The sequence below is a fragment of the Lolium rigidum genome, chromosome 7, assembly GCF_022539505.1.
Source record: "Lolium rigidum isolate FL_2022 chromosome 7, APGP_CSIRO_Lrig_0.1, whole genome shotgun sequence".
Lineage (NCBI taxonomy): Eukaryota > Viridiplantae > Streptophyta > Magnoliopsida > Poales > Poaceae > Lolium > Lolium rigidum.
The window spans coordinates 148,895,976-148,910,781 of record NC_061514.1 but is presented as its reverse complement, the minus strand read 5'-3'; the positions used below and the strand labels follow the sequence as shown (position 1 = coordinate 148,910,781).

The window sequence follows — 14,806 nt, the reverse complement described above, 5'->3', positions numbered from 1 at the left end:
GCATCCATGGAACCCATTCTCAGCCGAAAGCTTCGACGCGGACAAAGCCCTCACCCCCTCTCCTCCTCCTAGGACCCACTTGGCGGTGGCACACAAGCCACTCGACACCCAAATCGACTCTCTACGCCACAACTGTATCCGCATGCTTACATACGGAGTTGCCGGTGATCTAGTTGATTTGATTAACTAGTACTTGCGAACGAACGAGACCACATGCCTCGATTCAATGTACAAGTTCTATAAGTCGTGATTGCAGTGTTTGGCTATATTTACCTGAGAGAGCCAAATGTTGCCAACACTGCCTGTGTATTGTCGATCAACGATGCAAGGAGGTTTTCACGGATGATTGAAAGCATAGGTTGCATTCATTGAGTGAAAAAACTATCCTTTTATATAATCGGGGCAATATATGGGAGGTGATCACTACTTGTGTGATCATGCACACCATGATCGTTGAGAATAAGCATAATAAAGGCCTCCTTGACCAAGGGTGGCTATTTCAGGGTGAATTAGTTGTGTTGCAACCTCAGCCAACAAGGAGGAGTTTCTCCATGTGCATCATGGGATCCATGATCGTGACCGTTACGATCAACTTTAAGCGAATTTGGTTGGGCATCAATGGGCATTGATATGAAACAATTTGCCATTTCATCTCATTTTATTTGTTTTCTGAAATATGTTGTGTATTTGCTGGACTACAATTCTTGTGAACTATCTTGTTTATTTGATTGTACACTATGTAAATTAATTTGATCACAACATTATTGTTCTCTATTTATATGAAAATCGTTTCGGGTGAAAATGGAAGGAGGCAGAAGGCCGGTGCGGATAAAAATATGCCAGGCCACCCTTGACCCAAACGGATAAAAAGAGCAGCACAACTGAATTTCTACCCGTTGCTCAAACCAAACGTACCTAAGGTGTCAAGTGAGATCTCATGTAAATCGCACTCATTGTGTAATTTATTTTTTCTAGTGTAAGTTTAGTGTCCGAAATAGGATGAGCTGCCCTTATATATTTTGGAAGAGTAAAGTCTGAAATAAACCTTGAACTCATAGATGGTGTCAGAATTAAACCCTAAACTCTGAATCCCGGAAATGAGCACCCTAAACTCCTCTTTCCCGGTCTAAAGTAGCATTTGGATAGTTACCAAACGGTGGGATTGCTCCGCGGTCTGATGGCTATTGATGGAATCCCTGTCCCGCATGTCATGTCTATCTTCTTCATCTCCTCCTTTCTTAATCTTCTTTACTGTTTGATCTATTCTCTCTCTCTTAATCGTGCGCCATTCTTCTACCATGTCTCATCTGTCTCTCTCCACGATAGCTCACCCCACAAGGGCAGGCGCACCTATTCCGACCAGCGGCATGGCGTCCCGTACGGAGCGGGGACGAGGCTTCGATCCGAGCAAAAGTGGAGACGGCGTTCCCCATCCCGCGCAACGGCACCCGCGTCCGAACGCCGGATCAGCTTCGGCGGTGTCTCCCATCTAGAGTAGAGATGCGGACGTACTCGAACTCGCCGGCTTGCTTGGTGCGAGTATTTTGTCGTACTTGTTCTCGACGCGAGTCTTTTTTTACATGTTCTTGATGTATGTGCAATTTGCTCACTAAGAATCGATTGATTAAATACTGTATGTAAATCAACTAGTACTAGTTAGCTTCTTATCTTTGCTCGGTGATAAGTATTTCGGCGAGCTAGGCCCGCACGAGCGTGGGAGCGAGAGATGCACGTCCCTTGGCCTCCGCCGGCGAGGGATTGTCTGTCGGCGGCCAATGGCGGCGACGCGAGCCACTCGACCGGGAGTGTGTTGGCGGTGTGCACCTCGTCGGCGGTCGGAGCACCCGAAGTTGCTGATTGACTTGCGCCGGGAGACTTTGCTTCGAACGCCATCGGTGCTGAACAACTTGACGAACGCGGTGACGGCGGCCACGAGCTCTGGAAGGTGTCAAATGATTACAGCGCCTCAATCTTAGGTGCCTATTTTGTGCTGGTGAAAGTCCTCAGCCGACGGAGAGGAAGGGCAGATTCTCTGCTCGGATTTGTCAAGTCAATTATACCAGCGTTGACCTTGCCATGTCAGCAAATCCCGGTGGAAGCGAGCGCCTGTGGACTAGTGGCCGGGAACGAGGAGTTTGGGGTGCTGATTCACGGGATTCAGAGTTCATGGTTCAATGCCGACACCCACTATGAATTTAAGGTTTATTTCAGACTTTACTCAATGGAGGGAAGGGAGTACGTGGAAATGGTCTCGGTTGGGACCGTTTTGTTATTGCTGTTGCTGAACGCAGACCTTCGCGGCCGGTCGTGTGTGGAACATGAAAATTCACAATGATTTCTTCTTGTATTCCACTACGCAACAACAGGTTCCACGGAGTCTACGGTCTCGACACGACCGGAGAATCCAAGATGATGGCACTACTCCGATAACGCGTGCACGTACGCCACAATATCATAGTATACCCACACCATTAGGGCCTACATACCATATTAGCTGCTGCAATTTGCAGTACGTGGCCACGTCAGGCCTGCGACACGATATTTCCCCGCCTGATCTGATCACCGGCTGGCTGCGCCGAGGGGAGAGTCTCACACGTGTTGCTGTCTGTCTAATCACTAATCAGCATGGTACAGCGCTGCCCCGACACGATATTTCCCTGCCTGATCTGATCCGTACGTACGTTCGTGGAGCATGAACGAACGTGGCCCGATTCACTCTAGTACTCTACTCCGTATACTCGCTTCCTTTGGCTGCTACAGCTGCCCGACCGTTTCGTTTGGGAAGTTTCAGTGCGCATTTAGGAAAGCAGTAAAAGAAACAGATGCGTTTTCTCTCCCTACCTGACCGCTACCTCAGTGTACGTTTCGGTATTCATCCGTGCGTTTCGCTTAGGTCTGCTAGGTCTTTTTTTACAGATATACCCCTCCACATATCGCAATTGTCAAACAAAAACCCCTCCATCGAGAGAGGACCTAACCTCATGGCAAGCTGGCGAGCCGATATGTGTCTCTTCGCCAACTGGAAATGCAGAATTTCACTTTCCGTGAATTGGATTAGCAAAATGTGATCTTATGCCAGATGAGCCACACGACACATGCCATCTTGGCGGCAAGTGCCACGTGTTGCTTCCCCACCATTTTGCAAGGGTATATTTAGCAATTTCACTTAGGTCTGCCTAGGCCTATTTTTTCTACAAATATACCCTCCATATATCGCAATTTTCAAACAAAGGCCCCTCAAATCGGATCGAATGTACCCTCGCGGAAAGCCGGCGAGCCAATACGCGTCTCTTCGCCAACCGAAAATGTGGAATGCCACTTTTCACCGACTGGATTAGCAAAATGTGATATGTGCCAGCTCAGCCACCCGACACATGCCATGTTGGCGACAGGTGGCACATGTCGTTTCCCCGCCTTTTGGCCATGGTATATTTAGTAATTGTATTTTAAATGAGGCATTTCTAACAATAACGAAGCACATAGGGGTATATTTGTAAAAAAAACATATTTTCCCATCACCATGGGAAGCCTAGGAAGAAAATTCTCTCAGGAGAACATGACGCCAACATGATTGAATTTAGCTTTGGTGGAATATGTGCTCCACGCCTCCACTACCACCTATAGTAGCTCCTAGTGATGAGAAGGAATTTAAGCAGGCCAGGCGAGGGAGTGGTAGAAGCATATATAGTCGAGAATGATGGAAAGAAAGAAGATGGGAGGGGAAGGAACAGGAGAAAGATTTTATACCTAGCTTGCGGGCAGCGGGCTATTGCCTGTCAGCCTTCCCAATCAAGCGATACCTTTTCTCCCCGTATCGTTTGCCTTGCTTCATTCCCCTCCTTCCAATACCAATTGCCCGTCGCCATCTGCAAAATGCCATCCCGACACGCCCGCTAGCCTAGTGGGCACTCGGCCAAAGCCCAAAGGGATTATTTCCTCGTGCTCGCGGCGTGCCTGCTGCACGTCCAGCCACCAGCGGGCATGAAGGACCTCGTGTCCTGCTTCAGCGAGCACGCCGTGCGGATCTCCGACGTCGCCTGCTCCGGCTCCGCCGCCGCCAATGCCGCCGCGGTGGCCGCGGCGACGGCGGGGAGGCCAGCGGACGGTGCCTCCGCCGGAGCGAGCGCCACGGCGGCGATGAGCGGGGTGACCACCGTGTACCGCTCCCGCCTCTCCGCGTCCGGCAAGGACCTGCTCGTGGACGTCACCTGGTCGCGCTCCCCCGACGGGCCCGCGCTCTCCGTCGCCGTCCACGACGCCACCGCCCGCCACCACTCCGCCTCCGCCGCCGCCGCGCCGCGCCACCTGCACCGGCGGAAGGGGAGCGGCACCTTCACGGCCGGCAGCTGCGTGGTGGGCGTCTTCTGGGACTACGCCTCCGCGCGCTACGACGGCGGGCCCGAGCCCGCCTCCGGGTACTACGTGGCCGTCGTCGCCGACGCCGAGTTCGTGCTCCTGCTCGGCGACATGAGCCGGGGCTACGTCGAGCGGCTCCACGGCGGGATACCCGTCGCCGCGTCCCGGATGGCGCGCCGCCGGGAGCGGTTCGTCGGGTGCGGGCGCTGGTCCACCAGGGCGCGCTTCCTCGACTCCGGCGCCGAGCACGAGATCGGCGTCGGCCTCGACGGCGACGCGGAGGCCTGGGTGGCCGTGGACGGCCGGAAGGTGGTGCAGCTGCGCCGCCTGCGGTGGAACTTCCGCGGCAGCCACACGCTCTTCCTCGACGGCGGCGCGCCCGTCGACATCACCTGGGACCTCCACGGCTGGCTCTTCCAGCCGATCGACCCCTCCGCCGCCTCCTCCAGCGCCGTCTTCACCTTCCACGCCAGGGGCGCGTCCGAGACTAAGCTCTGGACGGACGACGGTGCCGCCATCACCAGCGGCGAGCAAGAAAACGAGAAGCCTATGTCGCCGGCGCCGGCGCGCGCCAAGCAACAACAGAATAAGGAGGCAGCGGGAGCGCCGCCGTCGGGGCAGGGCTTCTGCCTGCTGATTCAAGGTTTCAGGAGCTCATCCAAGATCACTTGATCTGTATGTACATTCCGCAGACAGCCATTTTTCTTCTTCTTCTTCTTTTTGCTTTGCGTGCTTGGAATTCTAGGATCAGTGTACTGATTGACGCTGGTTGTGAAATTCTGAGATGCTTCACCGGAGTGTGAAGCTGTGAATGGTAGGTAACAGGAGGGGAGGTTAACTGACATACAGGTCGAGTTGTTTTTCGTTTTTTTCGCTTGCTGGGATTTGTCACCGTGCTGATTTAGTGCCTGACTGAATGTGTTCTGGGTTTCAGAAATACAAACAAAGGTTGCAACTTTCTATTGGAACTGCCTGTTCCTTCTCATTGCACTCTGGTAAATACTTTGATGAATGGCAGCATGGTAGTAACTTGTCTGGAGAAAAGATAGTGGGGGTAGTTTCATTCAACACTGGCAAACTGAACTAGCTCAAGAACACAACACCTGAGAGCTCAGCTCGGATGGCTAGTACGGTAGCGACGAAATGAGCCAATTGGCTATAGATGCCCTTCAGAGCATGCTACCGTACCACTAGATTTGTCCTCTGCACTCCAGAGATTTTGGAACGACCAATCATTCTGTGTCTTCTGAGGACAAACTTCTCTTGATCAATTTGCCCGTGTGTTTAGGGGATGGGCACCTCTAAGCAACCACAATATTCAGGGTGCCAAACTACTGATGTAAGAGTAATGAACAAGGTAAGTTAAACATTTCATTCTATATTTGTCAAGTCGGGTGGCGATAACGATCAAAACACACCTTTTCTCAATAATGCGGCACAATCGTTGTCATTCTCTCGAGTAACCACGCACACAACCATAGCCATCGCAGATGTTGATTGCTCTTATTTTTTACAGCGTGTTGATTGCTTGTTTCTTAAGAACACAGCTTAAGTTGACGGATCAACTCTTGTTGCAAAATGGTCCCTCTGCATTAAACCGCGTAATAGTACAAAAGAAATGTGCACGGTAAAGGCCAGTCTGCAGAATCAGAGCGGTCCCCGTGGAAAATAGATCCGGAGCAAATGAAAAATGGTCCAGCATCGGTATGAACTGGGTTTAACGCTGTGGGATTCAGAAGAAAATGTAGGTAGGGTGGACACAAAATTTGAATCACGCATTGTTTTGCACTAATAATGTAATGAAACATCCCCGCAAAAAAAGCCTCTGCCTTGATCATGATAGCTTTGCTAATTTATTGACCTTATTACTAGCCGCCTTCAGCATAGCAAGAAGAAATTTATGCAAACCTGCCTAACAACGCTATGTTACCTGCCTGCAAGGTCAACATGTTAGGCTAGTGAGACCTACCCAAACTAATCGGCCATTTATGGGATGCAAAGTAACACAGGAGTAACGCATTCAGGAAGGTCTCCTAGTTTTGATTGTGGACGGTCTGTAACACCATTCATGAGAGATGAATGCTATTATGCAGATGCAGATTTTGGTGGTTTTCTTTTTTGTTTTTTTGGTTAACTCTTATGTTGCAACTGCAATAGAAAACGCATGCACACAATCAAGCTGCAAGTCCGGTACATAGAGCAGCATCCAATGCCCAGTTTTCCATGGCGAAGCTGGTGTGATTTTCTTTTGAAAGCTGGCGGATGATTCACGCCTATGACAACAGTAGGTTGCACAATACATCATCTTCAGACGTCAGCTCACGCACCGATATCACATGAACAAAACAGAAGCCATGATGGATGCAGTAGAAGTACCTGTAGCTCCAAGCAGGAGATGAGTGGGTATGCAAGCAGATTACATGTGGACATGTGGTCCAGGATACGTACGTACAGCAGTCTTCATCTTCCATTACTGCTGAGCAACCATGCCTTCCTGAATAGAGGAGAGCACGATTGGTTAACGAACAGAGCTAAAACACATCCAGGACGGCAGAAAGACATGTGAATCGATTGATGAACAAGACAATGATTCGAAAGGAGGTACGAGGGTACAAACTAGAATTGAATTTGGAACCAATGAAGGTAACGCATCAAATAAAATCAAGGAGGGTAATGCCAATTTGTCAGACAGCAAAATGGCAGCATGGGGTCGCATCATATCGGAGCAGAGTTGTTCAGTGATGATCCCAAATGCTTGTCTGAAACAGGCATGGAAAATGACAGTAACAGGTGTGAGTGATAACATACTAATCTTAGAAAATCACACAAATCCATAGCCGCCGCAGATGTTGATGGGTCATTTTGTAAGAGTAGAACTTCTGTCTGACTGATCAACTCTTATTCCAAATGGGTCTCCGTGCGTTGTACCACGTGTTAGAAGCTTCAGGTCATTGTTGATTTATCAGTATAAAAAAATATGCGAGCAAAAGAAGGCTGCCACGCTTAAAACTGTCATACATTATTTTTTCCTTGCGGACTTAAATAATTTCTCCAATAAAAGACCCAAACAAATAAAAGCTAGTTCAGGCTTAGTGTCTTAATCACGGCTTTCCTATTCTAAGAATATTAGAATAGTTTATCAAATTGTAATTATGATAATTCTCTGCTCAAACATGTCCATAAGGTTTATGCACTAGTTGCACAAAGTATGAAATTTTTAACATGTTTAGTCAATTCTATGAATAATAAATAGAAACTCCAAGTTAAGGCCTGTAAGGTAACCTGGTCTGTAGTCCCCAAAGCAGCTAGTCTCTCTTGATCACCTCTTTCTTGATCATGATATGGCTTTGCCACCATGCGAAAACTTTAGGCAAACCTGCTTGGCAATGCAACCTTACCTGCCTGTTAGGTCAGCATGTTAGGTTACTGAGAACTAGTAACCTAGTCAGCAATCTAACACAAGAGTACCCAATTAGAAAACTATGCAATTTGATTATAGATGGTTTAGCTCACCATTCACAGATGGGTGCAAATGCAGCCCCGCTGACTCTTAAACTGCAACAGCAAAAGCATGCACATAATAAAGCAGTAATTCAGGTACATCAAGGATTCAAGGATACCTTGCAGCATCCGATGTCCAATTATCCATGGAAGGCATAAGAAAGCTTTTCATGCTAAGATGCCCGAGAGACAGGAGTGTGCCAAGTCCATGCGAAGAGGACAACAGGTTGCAGAATACATCATCTTCAGACGCCAGCTTATCTGTTGAAGCATCACATGGACCAAAGTGATGAGGCAGTACCTGTAACTCGAATCAGGAGATGAGTGATTGGTTATGCAAGCAGCTTACTTGTGGTCCAAGGCACGTACGTTAATCTTCCATTACTGCTGGGTAACCATGCCATACTGAATAGAGGGTAGCAAGATGGATGAACGTCTGAGAGCTACAACACATTCAAGAGGACAATAAAATGTTAATCACGTACCGAACAAGACAATGATTCCAGAGGAGGTACAAGGGTACAAACAAGAATTCAATTTGGAATCACTGAAGAAAGCTTTTACACTGTTATGTATCAAATAAAAACATGAAGAGAAGTTCACCTTCGCTGCTATCCAGTCTTCTGATTGTGAGCATATGATGACCTGCACCTGACATCAAATCGACATGAATAGAGAGTCAGCAAGGAAGCATGAGCTCATATCACTCCCTAGCAGAAGCACCATGGTTCACTGATATCACTGGTGCTTGTTTAAGACGATAGCCACAGATAAACCTTCAATGCAGAAATGCAGAAAACAATATTATCAATCTTTATCACTATATACACACCAGATGGCTGGAATACAATAATCCTAAAAGGAATGTACAGAGTAAAAATCTTGTGGTGTATTCAAATTATAAGTGAAGCATCATATTCTGGAGTTGGGTACTCGACAATGTGTTCGTTAATTCATTTATATGTTCTTTGGCACATGAACATTTGGAATTACATGAAACAACGAAAGTGAGCCATCAAATTAACAAAGTTTTAGGCTGGCTGGAGATAAGGCTTCATGTTAGAATTGCCTGATGATTATGGGTTCCTTGGAGTGCACCATGCCAAGTTAGAATTGCTTGATGATCGCGATGCTATGCCATGATTAAATATTCCTTGTGAAGTACAGAAAAGTTCCTGATATGATATACAAGAAAAAAACAATGTTAGCTAGCATGCACAGAGTGCCAGCTTATTGACAACAGAAAATAAGCAACTTGGATGAGCATGATTTCTGAAGCAAAATAGCATCCTGAAGGTTGCAGCAGTATGTGGGTCTCATTTATACGGGAAGTTACACAGTCTAATGAGTCCATAAGAAATGTTGTTTCCACATAAGCCTGCAGGGTGATGTTTGAGTTGATTGGGTGGAAAAAATAAAGTGTGCTCAGGACACCAAATCCATAATTTACATATCTTGTATTTCCTATGTCTTGGGTACCTCTTTTTTTTTGTTCTCATCTCCCCCGTTTGGCCTCCTACCCCTCTATTTCAGACAACATTCTGGATCATTTATTGTACACCGTTAACTGCAGTGACATCTCCTACATCAGTTTATGCACTTAGTGTAGAATCTGTTCTATATATATGGCCTATGGTCAACTTGGCAGCTCCGTTTCGGACATGTGCATCACATCCTTAGAAAATGCCCTTTTGAAAGTTTGACGCACCCTACTGTATTGCGATGTGGGAGCATCCTGATCTTCCCTCTCAGTTATTAACTACCCCCTCCGTTCCATAATTCTTGTCATGATTTAATTTGATCTAAAATATGACAAGAATTATGTAACGGAGGGAGTAATTTTCATCAGGTGTGACCCCTGCATTGGCATGTTCCATGTTATGTCCAGCTTTGCAGCACAAATGAAGGATGTTGTTATGGTTAAGAACTTTTAGTGGATGGATTGACTTACCATTCCGCAGATCAACCAACCCATTGATTTGGTACTACCTTTTGCACGAATGTACTATTGTATGATGTTTTTACATGTTTTCTCGACTTTGTTGGATCATTAAGGATTGAGTTCAAATTCTCTTGCAGTTGTGCAATCGAGCCATACTTTTTGTATGCATTCGCATAGGATATTTCTCGGGATTGCTATAAGTGTTTGCTTTGAGCTTGGCTCCATTAGTTAGAACTGATCATCTAAACTCCATGGGATCATTCCGAGGGCTAACTATGGCCGGCATGGCCTGACCTCTTCACGGCGGATTCTCAATACTTTTTTTTTGAAACGTTCGGATTCTCAATAGGGAAAAGTGTGGTGGAGCAGGTGCGCTCCACGCACCTCATTTTTTTGTCCTTTTTTTATCTATCAAATTATATAATATTTTGATTAGACACTCACTAAAAAATAACAAATAGGATGGAGGAAAAATAGTTCAGATTTTTTTTGTGCAAATTTAAATTTTGTCTTTTTCTTTTTGTTATGTTTAAGTGATCTGCAAATTTTGAGTTCAAACAATGTGTGGTGTGAGAGATACAAAAATGAGAAATTGTTTGAGAGGGAAAAAAAGAACTTGCACAGATCTTAATGCAGTATACACGGTCTGAATACGGGTGCTCACCAAGCACCTGCTCTGAAAGTCCACTCCCCACTTCTCAATACTCATAATCTGAAGCGCCGACTAAGGATGAATGGTAACTAGGCATACACGTAAGAAGCAAAGAAGTACCATTCCCTCTGAGGCTCTGACCCTAACTAATTGGCTCAGCTTTGTCTATCTAGAAAGTTTTGATTCAGTTAATTTGGGATGGAGGGAGTAGTAAGTTGTAAGAGACGAACCGCGATGAACTCGCCCGCCAAGCGCCTCACAAATTGTTGCGGCTGACTGCTGAGTACCAGGCGAAGCAGAGCGCGAGGAACCGCCAGCAGATCCCAACGATTCCGGCTCGGCGGCGCGGAGAAGAAGGAGGGCGGGAGCGGCAAACGGTTCGAGCAGACGGTGGCAGGTGGAGCGTGGCGCCGGCTGCGTCGTCGCGGGCGCTGTGTGTGGGGACGGGAGAGAGTAGGACGGGAAGATGACAGACGTGTGTGTTTTTTTGGAACCGGGCTGAATTCACATTCGATCCCTCCTGGGCCCTTGTTAGTTGGGTTTACATCTATGCTGGGCCTGTAGAACCATTAGTTTCGAGTAAGCCTGGTCTTATAAATTCTAGGCCGACACTACAATTACGACGGGCGCGATTTTGTTTTCGTTTTCTTTAGAATACACAGGGTAGATAAGCCGACGGTCACAACTCGCATAAACAGTCAGTCAGTCGCCCACATGACCATCTATAAAAAAAGACTGAGCCGTCCAATCAGGAACATTTCTGGCAGAGAGACAACAGAGCAACAAACACAAAATGACACTGAACAGGACATTCCTGTAGAAATCCTTCTTTTCACATGATTTAGGCCATGTTTCTGTCCAAATGCTTCATGTGCAACTCATTCCATTCTCCTAGGCCCCCGTAGTAGAAGACCTTGAAGTCCTCTTTTTTTTTGTAATTTTGCCCATGTGTTAATGAATTGACATGTAAAAGGTATAACATCAGTAGGATCCTAGACCTAATTCTTTGAAAACAAGTTATGTTTCTTGTTTTCCATATAGGCAAGAAATAGCAAAAGATACAATTATAACTAATCTTATATCTCTACCATACAAAACATTAAACCAATCTATGTAAATCATTAAAGCATGTAGGAATCGAATTAACTCCAAAACAACCACTAACTACATTTCAGACATACATCGCCAAGGGATAGGAAAAGAAACAATGCTCCACTGTTTCATGGTCATCAGAAAACTCAAATAGTTTGACTCTTTTCTGTTGATTAATTTCTAGAATAATAAATTCTTAACAATAAAATATTTAAATAAATCCATATTCATGCAATCAACTGTTCTAAGTCGAGAACATGAACCCGTCCACCAAAAGGGACCAAAGCAGTTGCACTACGCTGACTTAAGTCTTTCATATTATGTTCCCCTCTATTTTCTCGTATATCTATTTTATCTCAATTTATTATTATAGGGGGAATTTTTTTGTTGAATTCATGCTTAAATTTTTGTTTACTTATTTACTTGGCCATGTATGTGTTATCTTATTTATTTCCTTTTGTAATCCCCTATTTTTTTTTATTAATATACGCACACTTTTCCTACGGAATGAGCTTCTATTTTGAAGTGGGTGAATATTTATTTTTGAAATCATTAAAAAAGAAGTTGAAATACATGTATATCTTCAATATATATATTAGTATAAGCTGTATTATTTGTTGTATGATATGTATTTTTGTCCGATGAAACATTTCCCATGACAAGCATTAAGATTCATTTAATACACATGAATAAAAATGGCAAAATGCACAAACACTTTAGAACATATTTTTGTACAGTATAGAAGCATTTTTTAGTATATTATCTCTGCAAAAGTGAATTTAAAATAAAAAATAAAGGAAAAAATGAAAAGATGTGTTAGCCAAAGGCCATCCAATCCTAGGGCTGTACAGGTGAGTAGGAATTTGAAAACCGAGTGTTGTGAAAATCTGCATTGTGGTGATGAGATGTTTGGAGAGTGTCACATCCTACTGCTTGCTACATCCTCGATCAACCCATCCGCAACGCCGACTAAATTGTCAACAACCTTTTGGGGTTCGACTATTTTGGCTACAACTATCTTCATTAGACTCCTTCGGTTATGGTTACTTTTTTGTTTGGCCACTTTAACCACCATGAGCTTCAGCGAGAAGGACGGCCAATCATTTCATTGTTCGTACTTATGTATGATACCTATACTACTGAAGCTTATCCAAAAGGTGTTCTAAAGTCATGTCACACAACCATAGATTATGTAACTTGAAAGTGCATGTAATCCCATCTATGGTTTTGAATGATAGAACTAATTAGCTTGTTGAGATGTATACGAAGTTCCATAGGTGATGCATGAAGTATATTCAATGGATTTAGTATGATTCTTGTAAGGTGTCGTGAATAATCTAATAAACAAGTTGTGTACACCTCTTGGATGCAAATGATGGGGTGATAGTTTCCCCGTTTCTAAAGAAAAGTATGATTGTTGTCACTATGAAGATATGCGTCAACGATTTAAGAGATGGATATTTATGGCAGAAGAACCAAGTGAAAAGAACTTCAAGACATCAATAGTGAGTTTGAACTGGGTGAATCGATATAATCAAGATGAAGTTCGCTTGATGATCAAGATATGATCATAATGGAGTTTATTGGAAGAACTCAAAGACGGTCGCGACTGAGCTGATGAATTAACCCATGTTGATCAAGTCCTGAAGATAAGTAATTCAAGCACTTTAAAGAGATCGAGATATATATGAGTACAACATAACGAAGCGAGGTTGATCAAGATTACAATCAAGGATTGGACGCAACAGTGAGTCAGTGAGAGTGTTGGAGGACACATTTGCGGTGACGTATTCGCATTCGTTTCGTTTGGCAGAAGAGGCCAAGAGGGAGGATGGTACATGCGGTGGAGATCTCACCGACGCCATTCGACTTTTCAGACCAATCAAAACACGAAGCAAGTACAATCTATCTGCCACGGAGTAGCTAATAAGCCTGCTAACATGTACTCACCTACACTATTCACTAGTAATGGCGCTAACCGGCGTACCTGCCATCGCTGGATTAAAATCTCGCTCCCGACCGGCTGGGGCCGCCGGATTCTAGAAGAGCCACCGCTATACTCTCCAGAATTCGCCACGCGGAGCAACGAAAGAGAAACACTGTGTCGATCGCGTGACGAGCGTCCACATGCCCGTCGGCAGTCCAGCTCGTCCACCTAGGACATCTCCAATAGGATTTCAGCGTTCGAAAATATTCGTGTGCATTCGTTTGTGTCGATTGAAATTGTTGAAATCGACCGCAGGTCCATTTTCATCGGGGATGGCTCCAGCGGCACGATTCATTTTTTGCAACGATTCATTTTTTATAACATGAAAACATAATTTACATAGTTAAACACATGGAAATAAACCCTAAACGCGTGCGCCTACTGCTTCTTCTCGTCGTTGTCGAGCACGATGAGCTTCGGTATCGCCCACGGTCAGTTGGGAACCGGCAGAACATACGCCGGGCGCGCCGGCGGTGCTGGAGGTGGAGGCGCCCAGGGTTGTGGCTGTGGCGAAGGTGGAGGCGCCCAGGGCTGTGGAGGAGGTGGAGGCGCCCAGGGATGTGGCGGCGGTGGAGGTGCCCAGGGATGTGGCGGCGGTTGAGGAGCCCAGGGGTTGTATGGCGGCGGTTGTGGCGTGGCCGAGTCCTGTAGCGCCAGTCGTTGGGCTTCATCCTCCGACAGGCCCGGCGGCATGAAGCCGGTGGCGTACGGGGGAAACGGCGGCTGCACAGGTCGGTCGTTCTCGGAGACGAGGACGCCGAGCTTCGCGATCTCGTTGTCCGTCATGTTGTCCGGGTACTCAAACTTGCGGCCCTCCGCCATGGCCAGCTGCCATTCCTGGAAGACGACCGCGACGTAGTCGTCGCTGTCGTCCTTGAAATCCTCGTTGTGGTACGCCAGCGCCTCGATGTAGTCGTCGTCGTCATCGTATTCATCGTCGTCGTCGTCGTACTGCGCACGCGTCGGCGCCTGCTATCTTCGAGGACGAGGCGGCGGTAGACGGTCGAAGGGAAAGTCCTATCGCCCACGAAGCCCGCCCTCCTCCTCCGATCCCTCTCGGACACGAGATACGTGCGCCAGCTGTCGGGGTCGATGGCGTACGCCGGATCGGCGCGGAGGTCCGGCAGCAGGTACCGCCTCCTTCACCGGATCTCGGCGGTCCTATCTGGCTAGCGCGCAGGCACGGGAGGGACGGGCACCCGACGGTAGCTGAGCCGCCAGCCGCCAGGCATGTGCACGTCCCTCCAGGCGTCGCACGGCGTCCAGTTCGCGTGCA

At 46.5% G+C, this 14,806-nt stretch overlaps 1 protein-coding gene and 1 long non-coding RNA gene across 2 annotated transcripts; one reads left to right on the top strand and one right to left on the bottom strand.

Moving 5' to 3' along the window:
• Positions 1–3,695: 3,695 nt before the first annotated feature.
• LOC124678650 lies at positions 3,696–5,324 on the top strand. The gene has a single exon (XM_047214512.1). It carries the CDS (start codon positions 3,982–3,984, stop codon positions 5,026–5,028), a length of 1,047 nt encoding a protein of 348 aa, XP_047070468.1. The 5' UTR covers positions 3,696–3,981; the 3' UTR covers positions 5,029–5,324.
• Positions 5,325–7,992: 2,668 nt separating this feature from the next.
• LOC124670516 lies at positions 7,993–8,921 on the bottom strand. The gene is made up of 3 exons (XR_006992543.1): positions 8,461–8,921; positions 8,207–8,300; positions 7,993–8,118 (listed from the first exon to the last, which is right to left on the bottom strand). It is a non-coding gene; the product is annotated as an uncharacterized LOC124670516 (long non-coding RNA).
• Positions 8,922–14,806: the final 5,885 nt, after the last annotated feature.

What these genes read in the sequence shown, in the direction of transcription:
- LOC124678650 (XM_047214512.1), top strand. Translation starts at nt 3,982, where the DNA reads ATGAAGGACCTCGTGTCCTGCTTCAGCGAGCACGCCGTGCGGATCTCC.